This window comes from Globicephala melas, chromosome 4 (genome assembly GCF_963455315.2).
Source record: "Globicephala melas chromosome 4, mGloMel1.2, whole genome shotgun sequence".
Taxonomy (NCBI): Eukaryota; Metazoa; Chordata; class Mammalia; order Artiodactyla; family Delphinidae; genus Globicephala; species Globicephala melas.
Window position 1 is genome coordinate 89,387,319 of NC_083317.1, and position 21,709 is coordinate 89,409,027.

The 21,709-nt window shown below is 36.8% G+C and overlaps 1 protein-coding gene across 5 annotated transcripts in view; it reads left to right on the plus strand.

The window, feature by feature from the left end:
- TBL1XR1 (TBL1X/Y related 1) overlaps positions 1-21,709 on the plus strand; it is a 187,805-nt gene that overhangs the window by 137,218 nt on the left and 28,878 nt on the right. For 3 of the 5 annotated variants that reach the window (XM_030863264.3, XM_030863250.3, XM_030863255.2), the window contains 2 exons: positions 7,870-7,972; positions 19,708-19,853. In XM_030863264.3, the coding sequence (XP_030719124.1) occupies positions 7,915-7,972; positions 19,708-19,853 (204 nt within the window). In that variant the 5' untranslated portion in view covers positions 7,870-7,914. Of the gene's footprint in view, positions 1-5,313; positions 5,405-7,869; positions 7,973-19,707; positions 19,854-21,709 lie in introns of all 5 variants that reach the window. The other 2 variants (XM_060298401.1, XM_060298402.2) reach the window with 2 other exon arrangements.

Genomic DNA, 21,709 nt, shown 5'->3' on the forward strand with positions numbered 1-21,709 from the left:
TACTAGGGCTACCATAACACAGTACCCCAGACTGGGTGGCTTATAAAACAACAGAATTTTATTTCCTCGCAGTTCTGGAAGCTGGGCATCCAAGATCAAGGTGCCGGCAGGTTTGGTGTCTCCTGAAGCCTCTCCTTGACTTGCAGGCGGCCGCCTTCTCCTTGCCTCCTCACAGGGCCTTTCCTCGGTGCACATGCATTCCTCGTGTCTCTTCCTCCTCTTAAAAGGACAACAGTCACGTTGAGTTATATTCACATTATTAAAGGTTTACCCTAATGGCTTCATTTTAACATAATCACCTCTTAAAAGACCCCATCTCCAAATAAAGTCATATTCTAAGATACTGGAGGTTGGCCTTCAACGTATGAATTCTAGAGGGGTACAGTTCAGCCGTGAGATGGTAATAACCACCAGTAACTTAGCTAATGCATAAATTGATTTAATTTCTTTCCTCACTCTATTTCATTTCCCTTCCATACACTTTGTTTTGTTGTTGTTGTTAGTTGTCCTAGTTTGGTATTTTTGCAGTGTGTCATGGTTTTAACAAGACAATTTGACAATTTCCTATGATGACCCATGGAGATAGCACGGCAGTGGATGAACTGTTACTTTACTTCACAGGCAGATTGAGAATTTATATACAACAAATTTTGATACATGATTCTTTGTGAGTTTAGAAGCTGTTATTTAGCAGGGTATTATAAGCAGTTTGTTTGTGACTGTAGTGGTGGCTGACCATTTAGGACTGCCAGTCATATCAAGGTCCATGTAAGCTGTGTAGTGATAACCTGTGCCGTACATATATCCTTGGCAACATATGTCATGGCTTGGAATTAGCAACTTCCTAGGACCTCCTAGTGCTAAGAATTTTGATTCTTTTTATAGTTATTACATTCTTTTACATTATACATTCCATACTTTTTTTTTCTTCTCTGAGGAGAGTCAGTATAGTATTTGAGTAACATTTCTGAATGCCCAGATCTGTATATAGACGTGTAATTCTCATGTGTCGGTGCTATTGCGTTAAAATGAGGAATATAACACTGAAGAGGAAATTATATAATGTGTATGTGACCTAGCCCCATACATAGCACGTAGCAGCTACTCAATAAATGCAAATAGTCTCCTGTTGCATTTTCCTTATCAAATTAATGAGAAGCAGTGTACACACAGATGGGAGCAAAGGCAACTTGGTGTGCTGCAGACATTTTGAATTAAAAGGAAAATTAGTTCTTCCAACACTGTGCCTATTACAGAAACCTGTAAGCCACCCACATTTTACATCCTTCACCTGTCTGCACCCCCAGCCTCAGGGTGTATGCTTTCATAATTTTCTGTATTTTTTCTTATCTAAGTTGGAGTTAATTGTTCTCTATCTTCCCAGCAAGATCTGGTCCTGGCATTGGGTAGCCATGTCTCTAGCACCTGTCATAGTGCCTTACACATTGGAAGTGCTCATCCAGTTTTAAACGAGTGAATAAAATAAATCTGTCAGAAAAGTAGTGCTTTAGTGCGTTTTCCCCCCATAGGCTTTGTTAATTCATCACCATTGTAGTGTTTACTTTTCACTTGTCATTGCCCCATCCTCACAAATGTGTCTAGTCAGCATTTGTTTGGGTTGGTTTGTCACCCCAAAGTAATACAAGTAACTGGAAGTTTGACCTTCCTGTGTGAAGGGAACAGAACCAGAGGTACCGCTTTCCATGAGCAGTAAATTGTAATATTATACTCTGGAGCATTTCTGCTGGGATGTCCTGTTTTACCTCTAGTTTAACACATATAAAGTGTGACTCCCCAGAGGCCTGTGCTCTCTAGGCAGTCCATTTCTATAGTAAGTCTTTTCACTTTCTAGTCTGGGAGCAACTGGGAATTTTTGGATTCCCACCCCCCCTCTCCACTCCTTATCTCTCCAAATATAGTCTGTCACTGACTTTAGTCACTTTCTTGTTTTAAAACATTTCTTGGGTTGTCTGCTCTCTTTAGGTTGCAACTGACAAATCTTCACTGGATTATACAGTAAAATTCATTTTTGACTTCTTCAAAATACTGTGGTAAATTAACTTCAGATAGTATTTGATCCAGTTGCACAATAGATATTCAATGTCATCAAGGACACAGTTTCTCTTGTCTCTGCTCTGCCCTCCTTCTCTTTCTCTCTGATAGCTCTGTTCTAACCTCAGTGATGCACATTCATCCCGGGCTTCACAGAGTGCCCTTGTTGCCTGCCCACTCCTGTGAAAGGAGGAGGTTGACTTTCATAGAAACCAGCACACGTCTTCTAATGTTTCACTTACTGGGAGTGATTGAGTTGGGACACGTGGGGTATGGTGTGAGTCTGTGGAGGAGGAATGTCAGCCCTAAACCAAAGATATGATTTGCTGGTTGGCTTAAGCAAATAAATGCCTTCCTTTGGACCAGGAGGTCCATCCCATTTAAACCACAGGGCTGAGAATGGAATAGGTCTCCAAATGGAAGGCAGTAGTAGTAAAGTAGTACTGTCTTTCGCAGATAGTGTCAGTGAATGCTACAAGAGGCAAGCCACAGTTTTCTTCATCTTGCGAATTATGGTCACCCCATGTCTCAGCTGCTGAGTTCCAGAGAAGCCTGAGTCATTCTTTCTGCTAGATGGACTCCCAACATATCAATCACCTTGGGCCCCTGTGGGTCATTAATGTTTATTTGGAAGGGTATCCCAACATGTCCAGGGTTACATTGTTTGATAATTATTTGTCAATATTAAAACAACTGTTATTTTAACATCAGAGTTCTTTTAGCAGCTTTTAATATTGTTGCTCTTTTTTTCAACTATTAGACAGCTATGGCCAGTAGTTGTAGATACTGTATTTAAAGATACAGTTTCTCTTTTGTCACCAATCTTGATAATATTGAGTATTATTTTTAACTGTTTGCTAATGTTATGGCCAACATGTTTTTGTTGTTGCTGTTGTTGTTTATTATTGGTTAAGTTGAACATTTTCCTAATGTTTCAGCTTGAGGGGTCCTGAATTGGTTGTCTTTTGAGTGGATCTAATTTGTTGGTATTCATTAAGAATCACAATAGCTATTTAGCTATTCCCTTTGTCCAGTAATTTACTTGTAGGGACTTTTCCTGATCTAGAGGACTATTCATAAATGTACACCTACCAAAAAGAAATGGAAGAAAAAACAACTTTAAGCATAAATAGTCTTATAGGAGTCTTAGAATAGTGAAAATTTAGAATCATCTAAATGTTGAACAAAGCAAAAGTGAAACTAATGTGTCTGTTATGGGATACTATGCCACCACTGTACATTTTGGACTAAATTATTTTTGTAAGATAAAGAAATTTTGATCGTTCATTTGATTTTGGATAATGCAAAGGTTGTCAGACCTCTAAATAGTGTGTTGTAAGCAGGAGATTTAAGAATATCTTTATTGTTTTTTTTTTCTCTCTGTCCATAAGTTTTACTGTTTTTTCAATCTTGTAAATTTAAAATAATGTGATTTAGGATAATAGTTGGGCTCTGGTATGCTCCAGAAATGGTATCAGAAAAGAATATAGTATCTGTCCTATTTGAGGCCAAAGGCAGAAATGTGCTAGATGTGTAGAAGAACAAACGAGGAGATGGTTAATACTTGGAGCAGTTATTATCCAGTTTGTGAATGCTGAACTCAGTTTTGTGGTGCTGAAAATGCCGTACATATTCAGTTGAAGGAATCGTAGCTGAATTGCATCAGCAGTCCTGTTTTTGTAATATTTGCTAGATTGTTGTCTATAAAGTCTTGAAGTAAAATATTTCATACTAAACATTTAAAATATTAAGTGTGCTTTTAAATATAAACACTTGGCTAAATATTGGTTAAGATTGTAATTTTTGGTTTTACTTCTGGCTACTTTAATATAGCAGTGGGTCTTGAATTAAGTAATTGATTGCCTGTAACTGATGGAAGTTTTGAATAAAAGCTTTTATGATTTTACAAGCTGTTTCTGAGACTTAGGAAAGTACAAAGGTATTTAATTTTTTTTTTTTTTTTAGAACTCAGTCATTTACTATTTAAGGATGAATAGGTATGATCCAGCAGAATATACAAATAAAATGCTTTGTGATTTTAGGACGTTTTGGTTTATTTTGGATATCTTGTTTAAGAGTCCATCAGCTCCTTGAGGGCAGGACTTATTTTACACATAGTAACCTCTACCAGGCGTGACATTGAGGGCTGGACCTCTTTGGTATAGGGTAAAGATTGGATGAGTGTCTCACTGTTGTTTTGTGACCTTGTTTAAGGGTAGTTGTTCTGAAAGATACCACGATGGAGGAAGTACAGTGGTAAGGTTTTTATGTGCACCCTAAAAATCGGTGATAGCTGGTATGAGTATCTGGTCTTCACCTGGGGCAGATGAAGACTACATCATATTATAGATGTATAAACAAATCAAAATGGACCAGTTCTGCAAAGCTATGGTGAGTCCATTAATGAAAGTGGTGGCATTTTCTTTAATTTTGCTCTCTGGCATACAGGTTTTTTAAGGTGTTTTGAAAGTGAATACTGAAGTTTTCAAGCAGGGAATGTCTTAATGTTTGTTTGTTTGTTCAGTGGAGTATAACTGCTTTACAGGGTTGTGTTAGTTTCTGAAATGTTGTCTAATTTCCTGTTCTTTTCAGGTGACCTTTTGATGTTAGAATTTAAACAGACCAGTTTCATAGGAAAGCATATTCTAGAATGAGTGTCTTTGAAAGTGGATAAACTCAGGTCTTTACAGAGTCTATGTAATTTTATTGCTACTGTGACTGAAACTTTTAATGCAGGATTGCATTGACTTTGCTGGGTTTTTTTTTTTTTCTCTTTTCAAGGACACATTTGTTTGTATGTTTCTCTTCACTGAAAAACTGTCAATTCTGCAAGGCTTGGGACACTTTATTTCGTCTATCTATTCCTAGCTCTTAGCACAGTGCTTTTGTCCATCCTAGGGATATACTTGGTATAAGGGAAAACAATAATGTTCTTTCTCTCCAGGAATATAAGAGCTAGCTGAAGTAGGACTAGAGCTAGAATAACCCTTTTGAAATTTGAACAATTTACCCTTTTCCCTTTAAAAAAAAATTTGGTTCTGTAACTTTTGGTTACAGAAACTAATCTGGTACCATGATCAATGTAATAAACCCATTCATAGCAATTTGAACAGATAAGAACTTTCCTGTTCTTCTTGTTTAGTGTTTCTTGTTGACTTTAAAAAATATACCACCAATAATATGTATTTATTATGGGAATTTTTATAGATAATAATCTATATCATTTTGACTTGTGTTTTTCTTTGCCCTGGAATATATTAGGTGATGCAGAAGCACCCATGATCACTGCTTTAAGTTGGGACATTTTGGTGACCTTTGCTTACTGGAACCAGGCCTTGTTGAAAATTTTTACGTAGGTACTTCAGTGCCATTATTTGTTATTTGAATATTGGACTGAATGATATATTAGAGAAAAAGAATACTTACTCTGTTTTCTTTACCAGTCTTTTACTAGAATTCCACTTAACCAATCTCATTTTGGGAAATCCTCTTCATCAAGCAGTGACTCATTGTTCCCCTGACAAACAGATACCTATGATTGGTCAAGTTGTGATTTAATTTCTTACAATGATAAAATGGGTGGTGTGGTTTTATTTTTTAAATCATTCAGTCAACAGGCTTTCAAAATTGACTATTGAGTACCTACTACGTGTGCCGAGCACATTATTACACATTACTGTGGGTCAGGATAGAATTGAGCAAGATGTCCTCCAGAGCACAGATCATCTGCTGTGCCACAGGGACATCTAGACAAGGAGTCTTGAGCCACAATTATAGGAGTATTTACCTTTATCACTCTGTTAAGTGTCATGCATATGTGTATCACATTCAGGTGATTAACTATAGTATTTGAGTTAAATCGGGGCGGGGGTGAGGTGCATTTTTCTTCACATGAAGGTGGTCATTACTTTTCCTCCATGGTTTCTCATCTCAGTAAATGAAGTACTACTCATCCAGATGTCCTAAAAGATTCTTCCCTTTTCCTGAACTCTGTGTCCAGTCAATCACCCTTGAGTCTGCCTCCTAAATATCTTTGGAATCCTAGTATTTCTCTTCAGCTCTAATGCCACAGTCCAGGTTTTTAGGTTACTCCAGCACCCTCCTAACTTGGCTACCTTTCCTTCTAGTCTGTTCTTCGTATTAGAATTCTGGATGATCTTTTTAAAATGTAAATGTGGTCATTCCTCCTCCCTGCTTAAAACCTTTTAGGGCATTAATTTTCTCTTAAGTGATGGTTTCAAGGCCCCTCTCAAGCCTTGCTTCATGTTTTCTTTCTTTTCTTCCCCCAGCCCTTCCACCGACTGTTGCTGCTCACTGGATTGCTTCTGTTCCTTGCCTTCCTCCCCAAATATTCATGTTCTCATTCTCCTCCCATCTATCTTTCAGGTCTGCTGTTGGGCTCTGAACAGGAAAAGTTTGCTGACCTTTTCTTTAAATCCCTTCTGTGACATGAGAACGGATAAATATAATTAGGACATACTTAAGTTATGTTTCAGTTTCCTTCTTTCCCTCCTTCTGAGAATATCATTTGAGTTTTCAGAACTGTACTCTAGTACTGGAGATGTATTTCCAGACTACTAAGATTGGTTAGGGCTTCCTCTGTGTATTTCCAAGGGGGAATTGTTATTACCTCCTTGTTTGTCTTTCTTTTTTTCTGAGATAAGCTCGATGAGTGTTTAGTCACCACGTTTTCCATAATTTACAGCAGTAGCAGTTCCTGTCACATAGTAGCCTGCTCAAGTGCTTATTAATTTGTGATTTTTAAATATACTCTTAACCCTGCATCGTAAGAGATTCATGATGCGGCAGAACAATCAGCATAGGCCAATGATTAGTTACCCTTTTATACTGAATAGATGTCAATATATCCTTTTTTTAAACAAGGGACCAAGAAGCTATAGTCTGTGGGCCAAATCTGGCCCACTAACCTTTTATAAGGACCACAAACTAAAAAAGGTTTTTAAATAAGTGCTGAAAAAGAAATCAAAAGAAAAATATTTTATGACACAACAGTGTCACATGAAATTCAGATTTTAGTGTTGCTAAATGAAGTTTTATTGGAACATGGTTTCTGGTTTTGCACTACAACTGCAGATTGAGTAGTTGTAACAGTGACTATATGACTGCCAAAGCCTAACGTATTTACTGTTGGGCTCTGTACAGGAAAAGTTTGCTGACCTTTTCTTTAAATCCCTTCTGTGACATGAGAACGGATAAATATAATTAGGACATATTTAAGTTATGTCTCAGTTTCCTTCTTTCCCTCCTTCTGAGAATATCATTTGAGTTTTCAGAACTGTACTCTAACCTCTCTGCCGTATGCATTCCTAGAGCTTTTTGGAACTTGAACATTGCAGATTAGATGTTGAGAAGTTAGAGACTTCACATTCTACTGAATTATGTAGACAAAACCAGCATGGATGGCTCATCCCTCTTCCAGTAGTCTAAAATCAGTCTTTTCCTAAGTAATATTCTGATTCTTAAAATATACTGTTTTTTTTACAGTTAAGGAGAAAAAAGGAATGACTTTTTATGCTATTTGATATAATCATTAAAATATGATGCCAAAGGCCCTTTTGTAAATTTTGAATCATTTTTGCCAATATGTTGCAGAAAAAGAGACCCAGCCGTGTTTTGGTTGTATAATCTATTACTAATTATTGGAAGTAACTATATTTGTTAGGGTTTATTAATAGGCAATATCTAACCTTCATTTTACATTATTTAATAAAATCATATGGTTTTTACAACATTGTTTACATTTTGTTTAAAATATTTTATTGAGAAAATACTTAATTAACTTTGTTTTATTTTTAGGGTTATATCCTGTGTTGTGACCTCATGGTTTAAGTGGGAATAAAGATGAGTATAAGCAGTGATGAGGTCAACTTCTTGGTATATAGATACTTGCAAGAGTCAGGTGAGTACTTTCATAAAGTAAATAGGCCTCAAATTATTTTAATATTCTCAAAATAACTTTTTATGCATTTGAAATTTGTACCAGTCCAAACTGTTGAACTTTGTATGTTTCCTTAATGTCTGGACTGCCATTTTAAAGCTATGTGTTACTGCATGGTTTAACTCTCTGACTCTTTCAAATATGTTGGAATCATCTCAGGCAAATATTTGTAACAAGTGGTTTGGCTTTCACTGTTCAAACACCATTTTTGTAATTTGTAATGAAATGAGATTATTGCACACGGTTGGTAGGAACATACAAATTCTCAGATACCATCAATTTGATAATGTATATTCAGAATCCTCAGCTTAATGTTACTGGTCCTGATTGCAGTTAGCATTTCAAAAGGTAAATTAGCCATATTTTTTCGTAATGCTTTCATAAGTGTCATCCCAATTGATTAAATGTGTCTTTGACCTGAATTTTACTAATGTATTTCATTGGGGGGTGATTAGTAAATATAAATCATTGAAAGTCATTTGTAATCAGTATTAAGTCAGTGATCTCCCAGTTTTCTAGATAAAGAGGTGTTGTCATAAAACAGAAGGAAAACTATGAGGGAAGATGTGGGATGGATTAGGGGAAAAAAATGTAAAAGTAGAAGAGGGAAAAACTTGGGTTGGATGGGACATAGGATGGTGGAAAAGATGGACTGCAGTGGTAAGTTAGGTTGTTAACATGAGATTGAATCATTTGGTGGTTGAAAAAATGCTGGAGAGGTTGAATTTTAGAAATTATAGTTTAAAGTTATTGAGATGTTTAGTAAGGTACGGTTTGGTATAAAAAGATAATTTTGGTAGTCACTTTTGAGAGGGGATGGAAGGAATAGAGTAGCATGTTGAGCCTTCAATTTTGGTTTGAAACTCTAGTTATTTTTCTTATAGGGCTTAGTTAGTTGTTCTTTCTTAGGCAGAGAATGTAAACAAGGCCTTAGATCTTAGATTCTGCTTGTTGAGATATTCCCAGCTGCACTCCAGTTCTGAGCTTTTCTCTTGGGCATGGGATTTTCTATTCCCAAGCACCATCACTTCTCCTCTCTGGCTTGGAACAGCTGAGAAAATTATGTCAAACAATGGTAGGGAGGGAAAAAGGGAGAAGAAAGTAAAGTAACCAAGAATGCAGAATAACTTGTTATGAAGCTTTGAAATTAATAGATCTTGTTTTGCTTTGTTTTGTTTTCAATTGGTATACTGGTATTGAAGGCATATCCAAGGAGGACATCCATAGAATATTTTGCATAAGATATAATGATTATTAAAGTGGAAAAGGTAGTGATTTAATGACTGTTACATATGTAACATGTATGCTCATGTTTGGATATTGTTATATAGTACTTTGGACCATTTGGAAAGAATTTGTTGAGTCAAAATGAACTCTGGTTTTTCTGCCTTTGAATCTGACCACCAGTTAAGCTAGAGCTTTGAGACCTTAGACACTAAAGCAAAAAACAGTGTGAAACATTAGTACATGGGAAGTATATTGTAATGGCTTGTAGATATGTTGCAAAGGCAGCTATTTAGGTTCAACCATATGAAACTACTGTTTCTGGAGATGAGAAGCAGTTGTAATGCTCAGCAGCATCCTGTGGTTCAGCCTACGCTGAGGTGAAGTAGGGGAACGTGAAGTTAGAGAGATGAATGAACGCTCAAATCTTATTTCCAAACAGAAACCCACAGGTTGATGTTTTATGTCGCTATAAGAAAATACAGCAAGTGAAAGGGACAGTAAAATAATACTCTGGATTAATTTCTGAAAGAGTGTCCAGTGATTAAATATTATGAAAAGTCTTAAAGTTGCTTATGTTCTCAGAGGAAATGCTTTTAAATTTCATGTTTTAAGGTATTTTATATTGCAGTAAACATAAAGCAAGAATAATATTTTTTCACAAAAAACTTTGTATGGTAGACTGATATTTATCGTATTAAGTCTGTGTAAATGTTAACTGTGTTCCTAGTTGTGCTTTGTGTATTCTTTAGAAAACTTTATACTTTACAGTCGTACTGGTGATGAAGTATGATGTGAAGCCACATCTCTAAAAATGTGAACACCAGTCCCTTTATAAAATTGGTAACTTCCTGTTTACATTATGTTTTATAGGGGAAAAATCAGGCTACACTGATGACATTTTTTTTTAAATACAGAAGTGACTTTATTATGGGTTTACATTGTAAAATAAAATTGTCTTCCAGAAAATTAAAATATAAAACAACTTGATAATAGTACATGGTTGCTAATTATTTACAGACTCACTTTAAAAACTCAAAATCGAAGATTGTGCCATTTTTCCCTAAATCTAATTCTAGATCTTGAAATCTTTGATTATGTTGAAACTGTTTTCTCCTGCATGAACTATTAATACAGAGTTTTCTCATTCAAATGTAATTTGTTCAGGAAAGGTCACAACATAACTTTGCTTTATAAGCTTGAATGTATAGTACACACATTGGAAAAGCACATGTTTGTTATTCTCAACACTCAGAACTCTGTGTTAGGCAGTGGTTTCCATCAGATTTGCTCTGGCAGTTGTTTCTTTAAAATCTTTAATTTTTTTGTTTTCTCCACACAGAGGGAGAAATGACACCCCTCTACCCCCTCATATCTCTGCTTCAGAAAGACTGAAACTGCAACAACCAAAATGATAAACTACTGAGGAAAAAAGCCCACTCAAATTGATAGGTCCCAAATTCCTTAACTCAGCTATTGCAGACTAATTTTAGGTGTGAATAGCTCATAAGTGTATTCTTTCATGCCAAATAATGTCCGATTTATGATTTTTAAAAACATAATTGCTGTAAACGTGGGCAGTACGCAGCCTTCCTATAGGTTCTGATAGGAATAATTGAGTAAATTTCCCATTTTGCCTTATTAAATTACACATTATCTTATATTGCGTAATGTGGTGAATCTGGTGTTCATTTGAAAAGGAAGGAGGTACTTTTCAGACGAGCTTGTGTTTTGAAGACTGCTGGGGAACGGAATGAGAAGTCAGCATAGTGGTACTTCCAGTTTCCTTTTCTGGCCCCGCCACAGAAAGGATGGACGCAGTAAGAAGGTCCGAGATAGAGGGTGTGTTCCAGGGAGAGGGAAGGGGACCTGGTAACACTGATGACATTTTGACTTTGCTCTGCTGGTGGGTTGACATGTTCCAGGTGGTTCTTAGGCACTAATAAGTTTGAAAGCCACTGGTCTGTGTTAGTTGTAGGACAGTTAGAACTTGACAAGAAAGTGTTGCATGTCCACAATATCTTGAAAGAAAAATTATATTTAGTAAGTATTTGAGCTAAAGTAGAAAGCCTGAAATGTACATACTGAGGTTTGGACTGTGAGAATATCTCCTAAAGAGGGAGCTGCCCCTAAAGTGGTGTATTTTTATTTGTAGGCAAGGATTAGCAAGAATGATGAGGCATGTTTATGACATAAAGGATACCGTGAGACATTCATTTGAAATTAATTCCAGAGATAAGAGATAGGAAAGAGTTTAAGAAACATCCGTCAACTCAGGACAGGTTTCAGATAGAGCTCGGAATCTAACCCATCTTAACACTTGCCACTTGTGATTCTGATCTCTAATTATACATTAAAATGGCCACTTTTGTAGTGGATTGTAGTTTTTGGAATCACCTAGTCCAGTAATTCCTTCTCTGGGTTGTTTTGGGGATTCAGTATTTATTTATCACCGTAACTTACAAGAATTTCATACTCTTATGGAGAATTAGTTGTTAAATAGCTAAGAAAAAATGTCAATTACTTTCAGGCCATAGTTATTTCACTTGAAAGATTTAAAACAATGCAGAAGAAAGAATCTTAATATTGCTACCTTCCCTCTAAAAGAGTACTGAATCGGATTAGGAGATAAGAAGAAAAGAAGTATTTACAGCAAAGAAAATATCTGTGCCAAGACATTCAAAGGGCTGGTTTGTAAAGACCTGCCACAAAGGAAAGTAAAATTTCCTTCCTGCTTGTCTCATTATCTGAAAAGTTCTCAGAAAGTCTAAAAACACCTTATGAAAGTCTTGTTCTTTTTTGATAAATGTGTGATTTAGAAATAATGTTTTCAGTAAGAGCTTCTCATATTCTCTGCAGTGTTTAATGTTGACTGGACTGTGGTATCCATCTCCAGAGGAAATAAAATCACTTAAATTGTTTTGATCTTAAATACTTTATACTGTGTGCTAAATCTTCTATTACGAATATTATCAGCACTAGAAAATATTACCTGTTAAAAGTACCCCCCCGCCCCCAGATACATAACTTCTCAGAGCTCCCCATTTTCTCATTCATAAAATTTGTTACTTGTTGGAAAGGGACTATAGTGTGATAGCCTCAAATGTTTTATAAACTTCTGTTTGAAATAAACCATCCTTCTCTATTCATTAAAATTAATTAAGAGGAAAGTTTATTTATTGTGGGATGGTTTTACTGTGTTGGAACTTTTGTCTTTCTTATTTTTATCTCTAGAAAGTTCACCCTAAACATATTACTTCGGTCATCATCATTTTGCACTATTATGAACTAGACTTTTCATATTTAACACATTTCCTGGGGAATAAAATTTGTTATTCTTTTTTTCTTTTGAGGTGACTTGGAAATTGAGTGTATTAGACATGTAGTACTGTAAGTAATGATGGATTTGATTCAGTATGCTCCCTTTAATTAGCATTCACCCAAGGCCATTAATAATTTGATTGCCCTAACAACTCCTATCTAGCAACCATATGCAGAATAAGTACTAAGTGGTACATACTATAGTTAGTTGTATATAACAGAACCTGATGCAGTGTTAATTTTAGAAAAGCTAAGCTGGTTTGCATCTGTTAAATTTTCCTTCCCCCCATCTGCTCCCCCTTTGTATCACTTGACTCTCCTGTAGTTATTCACAGTTTTTTTTTTTTTCCTAAAGAAATTGTTCCTGGCAATTATTTGTGAACTTTGTGGCACCCGTCTTTCTTGTTGCTTTGTTTAAGATGAAATTTTATTTTGCTTAAATTATGTATTTGGTTTAGGGGAGAATTCTGGATTCTAGATTTAACTGTCATCTGTTACATGTTTAGGAACTCAGTAACATATTTATGGTGAACTTGAATGTTGAATGCTATGAAACGGTTGCATCTTATGATTGAAAACTAACTGGAAAATGCAAAAACAACATGTGCTTGTTACTGAGTAATTTTCTAGATTGTGATTCTGAGTACTGTTATTTTTAAAAATCCTCATGTTTTTAGAACTAAGATTCATCTTGCCATGTAGTCTCCATTTATAAGAAGGTGATGATGTATGTAGGCTTAAAGCATTTGCTTCATGAAAGATCGTCTTGTCTCTACTGCACCCCACTTCTCTCCACTGTTTCCTAATCGTTTCAAAGGGCTATTGTGTCTCCTAGGAAATAGGCCATGTACCACACCACTTCTTCTGACATGATGCTTACTTAAAATGTTATATTTGCTTTTAAGATCACACATCAAACACACACTTAATTTGGAAATCTAAACATGATCATAGTGGGCACAAACTAATCTGAATGTTTATATATAACATTAAGGTTCTGACTTACAACACCAAAGAGCCCATTCATTTGTCTTTTTCATTTAGTGACTTTGTATTAACCCGGACAACGGGCAGTAAAATATCAGCAATAAAATGACAGTGTGGTTTCTCTTGACTCAGAACTGGGCTAGATAAACATTCCTTCCTACATATGCCCTGCTGGTGCCATTTATAAACAGATTTTTACAGCAGCGGGATGGAGTTAGGTTAAACTGGCTATCAGTAATGTGCCTCTAGCCGTGAAGCATGGGAGTGAGGGGAGCTCAGCATCTGGTATATCCACCGTGAGTCTTTCTTTCAGTTTTTATGAGTAGATGGTCAGTTACAAGAGTGTAAGTAGGTATATAGTTTTGCTTTATAATAAAATAAAATATGCAGTAACATTGATTTGACACACGGAGTTGTTTTACACATGACTCCTTAGCAACAAACAGCAAGCAGTTGTCATAAATGCTGGTAATTACTCTACTTTTATACTTCCAAATCAGTTTTTCTCCTCTTTTTTGTAAGCTGACTATTTTTTTGCTGATAAAGGAAATTCCTATTACACATTCCTACTGACATACTTGTTAAAAGACAAAGGTCCTTTAATAGTTGCCAAACAGAGAACTTGTTCAATCTTGATAGTAATCTTTTTGTTTTTTTTAGGAATAGCCAGCGTAGCAAGGGTATAAGGAAACATATAAATTGCTGATGGCATTATAAATTTGTACAATTTTTTGGAAAAGCAATTTGGCAATCATGAACTTCCTTTAAAATGTTGATGTCCCCTTCTACTTTTGAGGGACTCCATCCTAAGGAGAAAAAAAAAAAAATATATATATATATATATATATATATATATATATAGCAAAAGCCTATACACATAGATATTTGAGGTAAGAGTCTTTTTAAATAGTGAATATTGGGAAACTCCAAATGACCAGCCATAGGATGAATAATTTACTAGCTAAGTACATTTATTGGCTGAATATTATGATAATAAAATTATTTCAGAAAATATAATTCATATCAAATGTTCATAGTTATATATATACTTTAAGGGCACAAAACTGTATAGCCAGTGTATTGTGCTGGAAAGAAGGAAATAAAACTTTTTTTTTTTTTTTTTTGCGGTACGCGGGCCTCTCACTATTGTGGCCTCTCCCATTGTGGAGCACAGGCTCCGGACGCGCAGGCTTAGCCGCCATGGGTCACGGGCCCAGCCGCTCCGCGGCATGTGGGATCTTCCCGGACCGGGGCACGAACCCGCATCCCCTGAATCGGCAGGCGGACTCCCAACCACTGCGCCACCAGGGAAGCCTGGAAATAAAAACTTTTAACAGTTGTATTTGAGTTTTGGTATTGTAATTTTTTCTTCTTCTTCTTCCCTTTTTTTTAAGTGCTAGGTCTAACTCTTCAACATACAAGGTCCCCTATAGCATTTTTTCCTCTACTTCTTTTTACCTTTTCTAAAACCTTTAAGCATTTAAGTAGGGAATTTTTTATAGTAAACAAAGCTCTGGGTCTGTAGGACAGAATTGGAAACAGATTTGGGGGCAAGGGAGTGTTATGGTGATGGAAGCAGGGATATAACTTTCTGGGCTTTTCTGACCAGAAGCTTAAAAAGGACCTTGGATAAATCAGATTTTGCTTCCAGACCAGGGCACTGTGCTGTGATAGTAGTTAAGCTTTGCATTTCCCCGCCCCCCCCCCCCGACACCCCCTTGTTCAGACACCCTACACCATAACCGTGTTCAAGGCCCCGTTTCATGGTCCTGTATTCTCAATTTGCGAAGGAGACAGGCTCTAGAGGACTTGACTTCCCTTTGAGAATATAATCCCTGTCATGCCAAGGGAAAGCACTCCTGAAACAAGCAATATGTAGAAAATGGTTGTCTTGTGACCTCATTTCTTACATGGGAACAGTGCATGGTCTCAAGGGTAACTCCACATAGACCCCCTACCACTGCTGGTCTTTATCACTGAATGTAACTGAATTACTGTATACTGAACTCTGTGGTTTTCAGCCTTACTCCTCTCTGGAATTCCTTTTCTACCTTCCAAATCTTAATCACGCTAGTGAATGTGTAGAATATTTGATTACAATATCTTTATACAGAGTATTATTTATATCATTTGCTTCTACCCCTGGAAACAAGGGATGCTGTATTAGGCAAGCAGGCTAGACTTCAGCATTTCACAGATTTAAGTTGATCCTTTTTGCCTTTTACCATGTAGATCAAAAGTTGTCCCTGAAAAAGTATTACCTGCATATATATTTACAGATAAGTGCAAATAAATATATTTTGGCATAACCCTGGTTCAGGTTTTAGTTTCTCAAGGGAGATTTAAGTTGTATGTTTTTCCTAGATGCATAGATTTCCTGATGTGCTAAGATAAATTACAGTAGAATTGCATTCTGACTTAACAAATGTTTTTTGAGCACTGGTATAATTAGGTGACATCTAGTTTCCCAGAACTGAAAGATTACTAGACATAAACCCCATCCTCAGGCAGCCAGTCTGTTAGTCATATACATACACACAACCCGTATAGATGCTATACATATACAAGTTATAGGATTAGCATAGAAGAGAATGATCAGCCCTGGAGCAGCAGAAGGAAGGACTTCACCTCTATTCACATAGGTGAAAAGAGCACAGGAACGCATAAGGCCCAAAGGCATGAGATAGCACAATATATTCTAGGTGTTACCTTGTAGTTGGCAGTCACTTGAATTTAATGTGCATTGGGAAGAGTGGGAGGGTGGAATTGGGGAGATGAGCCTGGAGAGATGGGTAGGGTCAAGATTACAAAAGTAACTGTGTGCCACACTTAGGAGTTTGGCCTTGATTATGAAGGCCAAAAGGATCATTGAAAGTACTCAGGAAAGGAGTGGTATGATCAGTTTTTTTGGTTTGTTTTTAAACATACTTTGTTTTTTAAAATTTATTTATTTATTTTTGGCTGTGTTGGGTCTTCGTTGTTGCACGTGGGCTTTCTCTAGTTGCGGCGAGCAGGGGCTACTCTTCTTTGCGGTGCGTGGGCTTCTCATTGCGGTGGCTTCTCTTGTTGCAGAGCACGGGCTCTAGGCACGCGGGCTTCAGTAGTTGTGACTCACAGGCTCTAGAGCGCAGGCTCAGTAGTTGTGGCGCACGGGCTTAGTTGCTCCGCGGCATGTGGGATCTTCCCGGACCAGGGATCGAACCCGTGTCTCCTTCATTGGCAGGTGGATTCTTAACCACTGCTCCACCAGGGAAGCCCAGCATGATCAGTTTTTGTTTTACAAGTAGTAGTCTGGCTATGGTGTAGCAAGCGTACTGGACTGGGGAACAGAGGAAAGGAACTTATGACAGCAGTAGTCCAGGCAGAGGATCATGGGGGACTAAATTCCACATTCTGGCACAAAAGGAAAGCTGATGACAGGGACCAGAGAGGGAGGATTGATAGGATTTGGCAAAATGGTGGAATGCCAGGGGCTGAGGTGGAAGTTAGGATGACCTTCAGGTATAGCAAAGTAAGGTGAGACATTTCTAAGGAAAAAGAAGTTTTAGGGAGGGGAAGAAGAAGAGTAGTTTGTTTTTTTTTTGTTTTGTTTTGTTTTTTTGCCGTACGTGGGCCTCTCACTGCTGTGGCCTCTCCCGCTGCGGAGCGCAGGCTCAGCGGCCATGGCTCAAGGGCCCAGCCGCTCCGCGGCATGTGGGATCTTCCCGGACCAGGGTACGAACCCATGTCCCCTGCATCGGCAGGCGGACTCTCAACCACTGCGCCACCAGGGAAGCCCGGAAGAGTAGTTTTGAACTACTGTCGTGTAATGCTGTAACTAGAAATAAAAAGTTATAGCTGAGTTCAGCATGTATTTACAGCAGAGCATTTAAGTATGGACCTTCTTTAGGGTAAACATTAGCAATAAGTGCCAAAACTGTGCTAATGGCCGCTTTAGGGTTGTTTTCTTGCTATTTGAGAACATTCTAAGCACATACGTAATAACTTGAGATGGCAGTGAGCACCTGACCTCACAAAAAAAATTGGGGATATAGGCAACATTCCAGCCAAAAATTGACATCGTTCTACCTGCAACTCTTAGGATATTCTTTGACATAAGTTTGGACTCTACCATCTAATTAAACAGCGTTAAGTGTAATTCATGATTATTTAAATTGTACTTAGGAGTTGGAGTACAGAAATCATAGACTCTGCTACAATTTAGAAGGCTTATGAAGATCAAAATAACTTGCTAATAAAGTGTCTTAATGTTTCACGCACTACTGATGCCACTTTCTAATACCCTGAGATGAAACAAGAACAATGATGCAGTCTTTTATTTTCTGTCAATAAACAGGAGCTCGCTCTGCCTTAACTTTATCCTTGACCATATTCTAACTGTTCAGTAGGACTGGGAGAACGCCGTGGTGACGGCCATGGTCCCTGAATGAATCCTTATTGTCTATGTAACTGTTTTCACACCTGCTAATTCAGATAATAAAGTAATAAAAGTATATGTGTGTGCATGGTATAGGCCCTCTGTAAGTGATATCATCTATCTTGAAGTCTTTTTAAATCCCTAAGCCACTAGGCTGTTTAGATTTATTTTTCTATTTATGATCTACTGCAGAATTTATTTGGGGAGGGATATGAAATTGAGAACAGGAGTCTCCAACCTCACTGCTCATGGATTTCACTGCTGTATCTCTCACCCTTTCTCCCCATCCTTCCCAGTCTTTTTTCTCAGCTTCCTATCCTGGTGATCTGGAGTCTACTCACGCTCAAGTAGTTGTGGGTTTCCTGACAGGGACAATGCAAAATGGTGCATTTTTTATTTGTATGTTTCTTAGCCTTCCTTGTGAGCTCAGGTTAAGTTGCAGACTGTACATGCGTTTAATAATGATCTTGTCTGTGGGCGAAATCAAGAAGTCAAAATTCAAGTCTTAAAGGTAACATCTTTTTACTTCTCACTATGGGTATTTACAGGAATGGTTAGGTGTCCCAAAGAGGTAAGGAAGGAGCACCCCTAAGGAAAATCAACCTTGGTGTACTTTGGCTCTCTATTAACCACTTAAAGTTTCTCCTAGCCACATGCTATTTGTGAGCCCACAGTATTTTATTATAGACTGTTCGTAAGTGCCACAAGGAGCCTGAGAGTGGGAGCACAAAATGGAAAAAGACGTGGACTAATTAAGCACTAAACAGCTAGGCTAGACAGGCTAGATAACACATTATATGGATTAAATTAGTTTAACCAAGACCAGATAAGCCCATGTTCGTTTACTTTATTTAGTATGAAACTTTCTTAACATTCTGTACAGATGTAGAATTGAATTATTTAAAATACATTAATGACAGTTACTATTTAATGATAAGCTCTGCAGAGGATGATAATGTTGGTAAAGAAAATAACCACCCTTGGGCCTATCAGTTTACTAGAATTTTACTTTTGAATTAGGACTTGACTTTAGTTAAAAAAAAAATCAAGGCCAGCGTAAAGAGATTTTTGTTATGTGAATGTTTTGGTTTATGTATTTCAAATTAAAATTAAAGAATTGTTGGACAATCAAATTGGATTTTCACTTGCCAACTCTTCATTTTCTAAAGCTTTCATTTAGATGGGTTATTACTAAGTAGCAAAGAATTAGTAACATCTTTTTTTAACAATCATACATACAATGAAATTTAAGCATACAAATTATTCTTTATTAAATTTCAGTTTTCATTCCTTATATTAGTTTGCTTTTAATTTCCTAGGTAGTTTTTAAAAATAACCTGCAAAGTATTGAATTTATAAGGTGTGTGATGATTTATATGTAGAAATTTAAATATACTACAGAAATATTAAATGTCAGTATACCTTGGGCTGAATTATCTTGAGTGAAGCAGTTGAGTCACATGGTCTACAAAGGCCTTTTTCCAGTTTTAAAGTTTGATACTATATTTGTTGAGGAAAATTATGTGCCACCATTATGTAATTAAGGTGAAAAGGAAAATACATAAAGGTTAACTTGTTTGGATTTTGATACTTATTTTGTTTAAAAACATATTTAACCTTAGCTAACAGTCTGGGATTTCAGATGGGTGGAATGTGATTTTGAAAGACTGTAGAGGTCTTTCATTTGTGTCACATAACATGTTGCCACTTGGAGAATAAATTGTTATACCTTTTCTTTTGCTTTCAGGATTTTCTCATTCAGCGTTCACCTTTGGTATAGAAAGCCATATCAGTCAGTCTAACATAAATGGTGCCCTCGTCCCGCCTGCTGCATTGATTTCTATCATCCAGAAAGGTCTCCAGTATGTAGAGGCAGAAGTTAGTATTAATGAGGTAAGGAAGACTTAGCTCAAATACTGATTCTTACTCCTAAATGTTTCCTTCAGTATCTGGTATCTTGCTTACTCATTCATTATCTGACTTCAGCTTTACCAGGTAAACAAGATTGAAGGGCATTATTCCTAATGTGGTGGTCAGGTCATACAGCCAAGGCATGTTGGCTCCCAACTGTAAGAGCCATTATCTTACTTCTCTTTACATGGTTTTTATAAGTATACAGTAAGAAATCATTTTCTTTAAAATAAGAAAATTGTGCTGTGGCATACTGAGAGCATAATTGATTGAGAATTTAGAAATTCTCAGGTTATTTGGTTATAACTGATTTTGGAAGGAAGTTTATAATTAAAGACAACTCTTGCTACTGTTACCTAGGTCTGTATGGTATAGGCAGTTTAACTCATGTGTCAGCCAGCTATGACCCATGAGCCAAATCCTGTCTTGCTCGTTTCTGTAAAGTTTGCCTGGGACGCAGCCATGCTCCTTCATTTTCATAGGACCTGGCTGCTTTTGTGCCACAGTGGCAGCATTGAGCGGCTGTGACAGAGACCTTATGGTCTGCAAAGCCCAGGATATTTACTCTCTAGTCTTATACAGAAAGAGTTTGCAAACCCTGGTGTAGCTGAAAATCTTCACATGTGGTCAGGATTTATGACAAATGGAGCTTTTTTGCCTTATTTTCATTTCAGAGATTAACATATCCCCCTTTCCTTTTGCAGGTATTTTAAAAACTGAAGCATCCATGGTTTCTACGTCACTATTTATTACTATAATTATATAGTCTGTTAAATTGATTATTTTTTCGTTTCCTCATGTCTATAACTGAAAAATCCACTAATACTAAATTAAAAGTGTCCTCATTGTCTTTTAGCACTTTCTCTCCCAACGGTATCCTTTACTGCAGAGGATGATAAACAGTTTGTACCAGTGGCCAGAGATGAAGTCTCATTTTTTCTGAAAATTTTTTTTGTAGGTTTAATATAGTACTCCACAATGTAGCTGTATTGGTTTTAATATTTTTAAGTTACTTATAAGTTTAAATACTTTCTCCTACTCCTCAAGTACTCCATTACAATTGGCAGTTCAGAAAGATGTGCTGTGTTTTGTAACTTGGAGCACCCCATCACACTGCTGTAGATTATCAATAGTGCATGTTCACTAGCTTAAGTGAGCCAGGCTTCACATGTGCATATTCCTATCTAATATGCACTGTTTCTATTTCTGACTTGCTCTGTATCTGTGTCTCTTCTTGTGCTTGCTGAAGAACTCATTTTGAACTTCCGAATATCAGTGAGAGGAGGTTTGGAAAATTATAGCAACTTGATAAAATTAAAGAGCATTAGCCTGTGAGTTATGGCGGTACTTCTCAAATGTTAGTGTGCCTAAGACTCCCCCAGAGAGCTTGTTAAAACAGGGATTCCCGAGCCCTTCAGAGATTTTGATTCTGTAGGTTTAAATCTACATTTATAACAAGTTACCAGGCGATGGTGGGAGTGTTGGTCTTTTGATTGTGCTTTCAATAGCACCAGTTAACAGATTCCAGCTGCCATTGACTAGCTGTGGAACTGCAAGTCTTTAACCTTGTGGTGCTCATATTTCAACATTAGTAAAATGAGATGCTTGTATAACATAATATCTGATGTATATTTCTGTTTTAATATTTTAATCAAATCACAAGAAACTTTTGAGTTCAACAAAACTATTTTAAAAGTTTTTAGTTGTAAAGAAGTATTGAATATTTACTAAAATGTGGCACCAAATCTCTCATCATTGTATGAACTATTCCGTATTGCTTTTGACTAACAGAACTTTGGAATACAATTAATAAGCCTTTTTTATCATACAGACCTACT